Source organism: Elaeis guineensis, chromosome 4 (genome assembly GCF_000442705.2).
Source record: "Elaeis guineensis isolate ETL-2024a chromosome 4, EG11, whole genome shotgun sequence".
Taxonomy (NCBI): domain Eukaryota; kingdom Viridiplantae; phylum Streptophyta; class Magnoliopsida; order Arecales; family Arecaceae; genus Elaeis; species Elaeis guineensis.
The window spans coordinates 126,798,063-126,808,657 of NC_025996.2; the positions used below are offsets into that span (position 1 = coordinate 126,798,063).

The 10,595-nt window shown below is 34.2% G+C and overlaps 1 protein-coding gene across 1 annotated transcript in view; it reads right to left on the bottom strand.

The window, feature by feature from the left end:
* The window catches only part of LOC140857392 (uncharacterized), a 43,533-nt gene extending 38,197 nt beyond the window's left edge, over positions 1-5,336 (bottom strand). The window contains exon 1 of the mRNA XM_073256178.1: positions 5,210-5,336. Coding sequence (XP_073112279.1) covers positions 5,210-5,336 — 127 coding nt within the window. The remainder of the gene's footprint in view (positions 1-5,209) is intronic.
* Positions 5,337-10,595: the final 5,259 nt, after the last annotated feature.

The following is a 10,595-nucleotide window of genomic DNA, read 5'->3' on the forward strand; positions in this document are numbered from 1 at the left end:
TGGAAACATGACTGCATTCCCACTGACCTTCATGTAAACATATGATTCCTCCTCGTTGCTAATCAAATAATTTGATCACATTATTGAAATGAATGTTCCAACTCCAAGATGCTTGCTTAAGTCCATATATGGACCTTTACAGTGTGATCTCTATCACTGAAAGTAAAATTCATAGATCGTTCCATATAGATATCTTCATAAGATTTTCATTCAGAAAGGCAATTTCACATCCTATTCTCGGAATCAATGTCAGCATCATCTTATTATAGATTTTGGGATCATCTCTATATTTTCTATCTCCCATAAAGAACACATTCTATACATCCTCTGTAAGCATACCTAAGTATCTTTGGAGAGAATGGGAGATCCTACTAGATCTTCGAGGTGGAAGAATTACTATATGTACTGGCTCATTATAAATAGGTTCTATAGGTCCTATGATTTGTTGCTCTTTAGAGACTCTCTTTTCGAGCTTAACTTTTCTTCCACTGCTTCATCTTGAATAAAATATTTTTTAAAAAGATAGCATGATGGCTCACAATCACATGATGATTTATTGGAAAGAGAAAGTAGTATCCCAAACCTTTTAGGATATCATATAAAATGAACTCTCATAGACCTATCCTCTAATATGTCTGCCTATTGTTGCTTGACACGGGCTAGACGTCTCCAAATTTTGAGATGATCAAGATTCGATTTCTTACCATGCCATATCTCATATGATGTAATAGAAACAGATTTAGAGAGAACTCTATTCAATAGGTAAATTTCAAAAAATAAAATATATCCCCAAAGAAACAAAGATAATATCAGTGAAGTTCATCGTGGATCGGTCTATATCTTATACGATCCTAATCCTTCTCTCAGATATCCCATTGAGCTGAGATGTACTAGGAGGGATCCATCATGAAACTATACCATTTTCATGAGATAACCAAAAAATTTTTTACTTTGATATTGCATCCTCGATCTAATTGAAGTACCTTTAGAGTTTTTTTTATTTGCTTCTCTACTTCACATCTTAATTCTTTGAACTTTTTAAAGGATTCAGATTTGTATCTCATACACATACCCGTACCATGAAAGATCATCGGTAAAGATAATAAAGTAGAGATAATCTCTTTTGATTGACCCATCAAATGGGTTGCTCACATCAAATGTGTACAAGGGTAAGTATTTCAACGGTCCTTTTCCCTTATCCCACAAGAGTAACTTGGTTATTTATTCTCAAAGAGATGATATATAGACTAAATATGACTCAGCAATCAATGAGGCCAAAAGCTCATGTTTCTTCAGTTTGTTAATCATTTTTTCCTATATGACCTAACTTAAGATGCCATATATACTTCAGATTTATCTTAACTCTGGATCTCTCAGATCCAATGGCATTCACTACTTACTTAAATAAGTTCACAAATACATCACCATGTAAATGATAGAGACTATCTCTAAGAACTAAATCTAGATGGTAGTCGCAGAGAATAGGTGCCCACGGTCACAGCAGCAACTCTTGTCCTATTACCGACTTGAAGAGTTACTTCACCTTCCCTCAGCCCTCTACATTCTCTTAAACCCTACAATGAAGTACATAAATAGACACTAGAGTTTAATACTCAATTGGGATAAGAGGTAATCAGAAAATAAGTTTCGAGCAATTCTGACATACCTTCTCAAGACGTGTTTTTGTTTCTTTAGGCTCTTCAAGTATGTACTCCTTAAACTTTTCAAGGTCCCTATAATAGTTACCAATATATTGACCAATTTCGATTTGATGCTATCATAGTAATTCATATGGTAGTTTACTATAAACTGTCCATACAAATCAAAAAAGGATCGCAGGATCAAAGCCACTAGCAATTCCTCATGCATAGTCATGTGGAGTTTTTCAAGCTTCTCAATGTCTCTGATCATTATCAAATAGTGATCATCGACAAACTGCCCATCACGCATCTTATATGCGGTGTGACTCTGATCACCTCACAATACTTGTAGATGAGTCAGTATATCCTTGGTAGTGTACATGTTCTCATACATATGTTGGAGTTCATTTGACATGCATGCCAATATATAGCACCTATCCTAATTATCATTGATCACTGTCATAGATGGTCAAAAATAAAAATCAACTCAAACTATATAGATAGGATGAGTAGAGATCATTTTCACAGAGATCTAGGATGATTATCTTTTTTTTTTAAAGAATAAATAAAAGAGAATTGATTGTAGAAGGATTAAAAAGAAATAAAATAGCAAGAATTAAATTAAAAATATGAATTAATTTATGAAAAAAATAATTCAGAGAAATAACTTAGAAATTTTGAATCCACCATGCAAATTAGATTTATTTTTTTTTTCTTATATTACAATATTAATTCTTGTGATTAAAAAATTAGCATAGCTTATCTCTAAGAGATATGGACTATATAAGTGATCACAGCTCATCCTGTTAGAGTATAAACTATCTAAATTTAATTACAAGATCTAAGATTTAATCTCACATACTATGATCTTTCTCTCCAAAGTACATATTGTATCCAGAAATCACGGCACATCAATAGAGGGTATAGGCTGTGTAGGCTAAATCAATACCTCAAAAAAATAAAAAGATATGAAATAAAAGTATAATTTTATTATATAAAAATTAAATATAAAAAAAATAAAATAAAATTTATTTACAGACTTCATCATATTCCTGGATTGAAAGGATTTAGCCACGCATCAAGATCTCAAGCTCCATAATCTCCCAACATTTGATCTCTAAAGCCTCTTGATTTTTTTTCTATATTTTTCTTGCTTTTTCTCTGATTTTTTTTCTCTCCAAATCTTATTCCCAAATTTCTTATTTATAAGTAAATTTTTCATATTTTTTTGATAGAAAAAGAGTCCTAAAACCCTTAGAAAATGTATAAAATCCTTAAAAAATTTTCTGGCTGTCGGATGAAGCTTGGACCGCCCAGATTTGATCAAAAATCAACATTTTAATCCTTATCAAAGATGGATCAAATTGTAGCCATCTGATCGCATCTAAAATTGATTTTGGACCATCGGATCGTGTAGAATAACTCTTATTCTCAGTCGAGAACGTCCTCAGCCGTCCGATCATTTGATGGATGAAATTTCGATCATCGATCAGCGCAAAAGTTCTCTTATAAATTGATGACGAACAGCAGCCGTTGGATCGCGAGATGGATGAACATGGACTGTTGGATCATGCAAAAGAGGCTTCTGCCATCGTGGACCGCATCTGTGGATCGCGTGAGATTTTTGGTGGACCGCGTCCTGGCTCTGTGGATCGACCGGCTGGTCCATCATGCATTGGAGGCTATTTTTAAGGTTTTTCAGGATATTTTGGCTCTATTTTTTGCTTTGATTTTTTCTAAAAAATAAAAAAAAATATGCATTAAATTTTTATTAATTTTTTAATATTTTGGTACTTAGATTCTTAATTAAATCAACATCTATTTTTCATAAATATGCTCTAATTTTATATTTTTTTAAAATTATTTATTTTTACAAGAAAATCTAATTTATTTATAAAATTAGATTTTTAAGAAAATGTTAGCACCATAAATTATCAAAAATATCTTCAATAAATATAAAAATACACCACTTATCACACCTTCAAACTTGAACTTTGCTCATCTTCGAGTAAAGAAAGAATTTAGAATTAAGTACCTTTTAACTTAAAATTTTGAATTTCATCAAATAATTTTCAAAAGAGCCACTGATATTCAGTGGAGCACGAGTGAGGTATGTCATTGGAGTATTAATACTAATCGATATGAGAGTTAAACTAAGAATACTAAACTTTTTTTAAACTTTTCTAAATTATTCCTACCTTTATCTCCAAATCATTAATCTTCAAATGGACATGATATTGTTACTTCCATCCTTCAATTATTGATTCTTCTTTTTTTTTCTTCTTATTTTTAACATTGTATTGCTATTAAGTGTCTTAGCCCCTTAAGCTTTCTATTTGACCTGTGTAGCGAGTTTTCAGCCAACGACTCCCAAATCATATGACTTTAGGGCACTAGGTATAGAATATCCCTCGGACCTACTTGCTCGAATCAAACAAGCTATGAGTTAAAACTTATTTTACAATAAAATTTCTTTGTCCTTCATACATTTTGACATGAAACTCAATGTTTGCTTAGATAAAGAGGCCCGATTACTCAGCATGAAGTATTTAAAAAAAAAATTTAATATTAAATATATGAAAAAATATATAGTTACCCTACACAAGTTCATAAAAAGTAAACTCTTCTTTGATGCTAGTAAAAAAATTTAGAAATACTCAAAGAAAACTGTTTAAGTTCTAAACTTAACTCTTTATTGAGTTTTCTTAATACTTGATCCCTCAATATCTCATAAATTCTCTAATTTGTACATCATTTTTCTTTTAAAAATACTTGGTTTAACTCGATTCTTAAGTGTAATCAGGTGCTTAAATACTAAATACTAACTTACTTGAAGACTTTAAAAATTTAAAATTTTTTATTATTCTCTCCCCCAACTTAATCAATATTGTCCTTAATGGAGTAGGAAAAATGAAGGGTGCATGCAAAGAAAAAGAAAAGGAGAGATATCACCTGATCCAGAAGTCTTTTCAAAATTAATTCTCCCTCTAACTTAGCCAATATTATGCTCAAATCTCTTCAAAAGATATGAAGCAAGACTTGATTAACTTAAATAAAATGCAAAAAAAAGTAAAAGCAAAAGCTAAAACTGGGTTGCCTCCCAAAGAGCGCTAAGTTTATTGTCTTCAGCCAGACCAAATTATTGACAGGTGCTTCCACATAGAGCAGTCCTTTATTTTTAAAAAATAAAAATTAGTTAAAATAAAATAAAAAAATTTTGAGTTGCCTCCCAAAAAGCGTTAAGTTTTAAGTCTTCAGTCGGACTAAACCCGTGATACAGAATCAATCAGAATAAATAGGCTCATAGAGAACCATGGCCTCCTCTTCAATTTCATTAGGTAATTTCAAGAATGATTTTAATCATTGTCCATTTACTTTAAAAGTAGTACCATTGTTTGAGTTTTTGATCTCTACAGTCCCATGAGAGAAAACTTCTTTTACTATATAGGGCCCTGTCCATCTAGATCTAAATTTTTCAGAAAATAAATGTAGCCTAGAGTTATATAAAAAAAATTTTTGACTAGATGAAAATGATTTTCTAAGGATTGCTCAATCATGAAATATCTTACTTTGTTCTTTGTATATCTTAGCATTATCATATGCCTCATTCTTGATTTTCTCAAGTTCATCAATTTGTAGCTTCCTATGCTGTCCAACCTCGTCTAGATCCATGTTCAACTTTTTGATAGCCCACATAGCCCTATGTTCAAGCTCTACTGGCAAGTGACAAGCTTTACCAAACACAAGCTTATAAGGAGACGTTCCTAAGTTGGTTTTGAAGGCAGTGCGATATGTCCAAAGAGCATCCACTAGCTTTAATGATCAATCTTTTCTGTTGGTGCTCATAGTCTTCTCTAGGATTTGTTTAATTTGACGATTTGAAACCTCAACTTATTCACTAGTTTGGGGGTGATAGGGTGTGGCCAATTTATGGGTGATGTTGTATTTCTTCATCATGATTACAAAGGATCGATTACAAAAATATGTTTCCTGATCACTTATAATGACTCTAGGGATTCCAAAACGAGAAAGGATATCTTCTTTTAGAAATTTGATAACAATTTTGCTATCATTCGATCTACACGGCATAGCGTCTACCCATTTAGACACATAATCGACGGCCACTAAGATATATTCATTCCCGAAAGAGTTTGGAAGTGGTCCCATAAAATCGATACCCCACACATCAAAAATCTTAACAACTAAGATCGGATTTAATGGCATCATATCTCTTTTTGTAATCCGTCCTACTTGTTGACACCTAATACATTTTTTACAGTACTCATGTGCATCCTTAAATAAATTGGGCCAATAGAATCCACATTGAAAAACTTTTGTGGTAGTTTTCTTGGATCCAAAATGGCCACCGCAGGCTTGGTCATGACAAAAGGATAGGATGCTTTTAACCTCATGGTCTGGTATACACTTTCTAATGATTTGGTTAGGATATTGCTTAAACAGATATAGATCATCCCAAATAAAATACTTTACTTGGGAAAAGAATTTGTGCTTGTCTTGAGTAGTCCAGTGAGAAGGAATCCTACTCGTGGCTAAATAATTGACAATATCAGCATACCACGATTCTTTGGTCACGGACATGAGTTATTCATCAGGAAAAGACTCTTCTATTGATGGTTCGTTAGATGGTGCATCAGTCAATCGGGATAGGTGATCAGCCACTATATTTTTGGTTTCTTTCTTATCTTTGATTTCTAAATCAAATTCTTGAAGAAGTAAAATCCATCGGATCAAACGTGCTTTTGCATCTTTCTTTGTTAAGAGATGTCTAATGGCTGAGTGATCAGTGTATACAATGACATGTAACCCAACCAAATAAAATCTAAACTATTCAAGGGCAAAGACGATAGCTAAGAACTCTTTTTCAGTGGTTGAGTAGTTAAGCTATGCATCATTAAGGGTCCTACTGGCATAGTAAATGACTCGCGGTAGCTTATCAATTCTTTATCCTAAAATGACTCTGATGGCATGATCAGATGCATCACATATGAGTTCAAAGGGTTGAGTCCAATCGAGTGGGTGAATGATGGGTGCGGATGTCAGTGCCTTTTTAAAATGCTCAAAAAAATCGAGGCACTCGAAAGTGAAATCAAATTTGACATCTTTGGCAAGAAGATTGATCAGTGGTCGAACTATTTTGCTAAAATTTTTGATGAACCTCCTATAAAAGCCAGTATGTCCTAAGAATGAGCGAATATCTTTGACTAATTTGGGTGGTAACAGATTTGCAATCAAGTCTACTTTGGCTTTATCTACTTCAATTCTCTTCTTTGAGATAATATGGCCAAGTACTACGCCTTCTTTGATCATGAATTGATATTTTTTCCAATTAAGTACTAAGTGTTTCTCCTTACACCTTTCTAAGATCAGTTTTAAGTGATGTAGGCACTTGGAGAAGGTGGAGCCAAAGATGAAAAAATTATCCATGAATATTTCTAGAAATCTCTCGATCATATCAGAAAAGATGCTGACCATGCACCTTTAGAAAGTAGATAGAGCATTACATAAATCAAGGGGCATACGTCTATAGGCAAAAGTTCCAAATAGACAGGTAAACGTGGTCTTCTCTTGATCTTTTGATGCTATAAGAATCTGGTTATAGCTGGAATATCCATCAAAAAAATAATAGAACTCATGTCCAGCTAACCTTTCCAACATCTGGTCAATGAATGGTAGAGAAAATTGATCTTTTTTTGTGGCCGCATTTAATTTTTTGTAATCAATACAAACTCTCCATCTAGTTTGGACTCTAGTCGGCACTAACTCATTTGCTTCATTGTGGACCACTGTCACCCCAGATTTTTTAGGCACTATTTGAATTAGGCTAACCCATGAACTATCTAAAATGGGGTAGATAATTTCATTGTCTAGTAACTTGAGAATCTCTTTCTTCACTACCTCCTTCATAGCTGGGTTAAGTCTTCTTTGGGGGTCTCTGATTGGCTTGGCTTCCTTTCCTAAATAAATTCAATGTTGGACAATTGAAGGGCTAATCCCTTTAATATCAGTCATGGTCCATCCAAGAGCTTCTTTATTCTTTTTTAGGACAGCTAAAAGTTCCTCCTCCTGGGTTGGATCTAGATCTGATGCTATGATTACAGGTAGAGTTTCAGATGGACCTAGATACGCATATTTGAGGTACCCAGAGAGTATTTTGAGTTCTAGTTTAGGTGCTTCCTCAATTGATGGCTTGTGTATTGGTTTATCCATCCTTACAAGTGGTTCGACAGGTGGTTGCCATTGTGGATGAACTCTCTGATCATAGGATGTGGACAGTTTATAAGCAATTTCAGATTCTAAGTCTGACCAGAAATTACAGTCAAAATCTTCTTCTCATGGATCAATGGGCTCATAAATCTCATCTTAGATAAGGTTTACATTGACTAATTGGTCCTTTTTATTTTTAAGATTAAAAATATTAAGATCAATGAACATGTTTCCAAATGAGAGCTTCATGAGTCCATTGTGACAGTTGATCAGGGCATTGGTGGTTGCTAAAAATGGTCTACCTAAGATGACTGGAATGTGACCTTTTGAGTTTGACACTAGTTCAGTTTTTAGGATCACAAAATTCATAGGATAAATGAAATCACTGACCTTGATTAGCACATCCTACATAACTCTCTTGGGGATTCTCATTGATCGGTCTGCCAATTGCAATGTAATTTCTGTAGACTTTAATTCTCCTATCCTCAACTTCTCATAGATCGAATAAAGTAAGATATTCACACTAGCCCCTAGGTCTAATAAGACTCTATCAATGATGGTTTTCTCAATGACACATGAGATTGTAGGAGACTCTGGATCTTTGTACTTGACTGGTATGTGGCTTGAAAGATATGAACTCACACTAGCTGCCAAGAAGGCTTTCTTAAGAATATTAGTGATCTTCTTCTTTGTGCATAGGTCTTTGAGAAATTTGGCGTATGTGAGAACTTGTTGGATCATATCTAGTAGAGGAATATTTACTTTCACTTGTTTAAACATCTCTAAGATTTGATCCATATAGGTTGAGTATCTGTTGGACCTAAGTCTATTTGGAAAAGAAACTACAGGATTGGTAGGTGATGTCTCGAATTGCTTAATCCCTGATGTGGATTCTTCAAGTGGCCTGAGTGATTTATTAATCCTTATTGACTCCTTAGACTTTTCTGGATCCTTAAACTTGATCTGATTGGTTACTTGCTTATGAGGTGATTTAGACAATGGGTCATCTTGATCTTCAGATGTACCGACATGATTGTCTACTTATTTTTCAGATCTTAAAGTATGAATTATATTTAATTGGTTGATCTGGGCTCCTTGTTGTGGTCCTTGATTGTTTTGAGTTCTAGGATTAGCCTCGGGTTGACTCGGTAGTTTATCTTTTTCTCTTTCACTTACAGCTGTGGCTAATTGACCTAATTGCATCTCTAACTGGGTAATAGCCTGGATGTTGGAAGTTAAAAGCTGGTCTGTGGTCTGCATGAAGTTGTTCAGTGTAGTGTTGGTGCTAGCAGTTGATTTCATTAGGATTTTCAGACTCTTTTCTAGCAAGTTAAGTCTTTGATCATTGCGGAAACTTGATGAATTATTTGATGATTGAGGAGGTCTGGAGTTGGGTTGAGTAAAGGTAGGTCTATTTAAGTTTGACCCTTGTGATCAAGAAAAATTGAGATGGTTTTTCCATCCTAAATTGTAAGTTGGTGCATAGGGGTCATTTGTGGGTCTTTGATAGGCTACGTTCACCTGTGCTGCTTCATTCTCGACTGGACCCATCAAGAAAGGATATCCTTCCATCATGTGGTCTGTGGCATTACACTCATTACAAGTTGTTGCAATTTGGTTCACTTGGGTGTGTCCCTTGAGTTCTGGGGCCTCTATCCTATGGATTAAAGATGCAAATTTAGCCTTTTCAGCTAGGGAAGGTTGAACTTGATATACACCCCCTCTTGAAGATGTGAGTCTATCGGGTTTTCTAGTTATCTTTCATTGTAGGCTCTTTTCTGTTAGGTCCTCTAGAAATTATCAGGCTTCTATAGGCTCTTTGTTCATAAATTGACCCTGACATATTGATTCTAACATGGTTCTAGAGTTTGGATCAAGTCCTTCATAAATGATTTGGCACAGCCTCCAAGTTTCTATTCCATGGTGTGGGCATTGACTCAAAATATTCTTAAAACGATCAAAGCACTTCCAAAAAGACTCACCGGATAATTGATAAAATTGATTAATTGCATTCCTAAATTTGGCAGTCTTATGGTGTGAAAATTTTTTTTTCAAGAACACTTTAACAAAACCCTCCCATGATGCTATAGATTGGTTAGGAAGACTGTATAACCACTTTTTGGCACTATCCTTGAGAGCAAAATTGATCAATCTAAGTTTTATAGCATCCTCAGTGAGCTGTTGAAGCCGCATCGTGGTGCATACTTCCTCAAATTTCCTCATAAAAATGTATGGATCCTCAATTCCAGTGAATTTGGGAAGCATGTTTATGATCTGAGATTTAATTTTAAAATTGATATCAGTTTGTGGCAGTCGAATACATGAGGGTTGGGCTGACCCAACTGGATAGCAAAGATCTTTTAGTACCCGAGGTTCATGTTCGGGTTCACCTATGGTGGGCTTAAGGTCTACTAGACTAGATGCAAGGTTTGGATCTATTTTCACTAATCGATCAGATATCCTTGTCCAAAAAATTTGAAAATTTTCAGTTATTTTTGTAATTTTTTTATTTTTTTAAAAGAGAAAAGGAAAGAGAGATAGATGAGAAAAGAATTCTAAAGATGAGAGCTTAAGGAGTCCTAAATCGAGAGATGATAGAGAAGAGTATTTTAATTAGGATTAATGGTTGTAGGTTAGTAATCAAGTTATGCAGTCAATCCTAGCTAAGGATAATCCTAAATCTAAACAGCTCCTAACTGCAAAGGTTGCCTTTGAGCACTCCAGATAAAA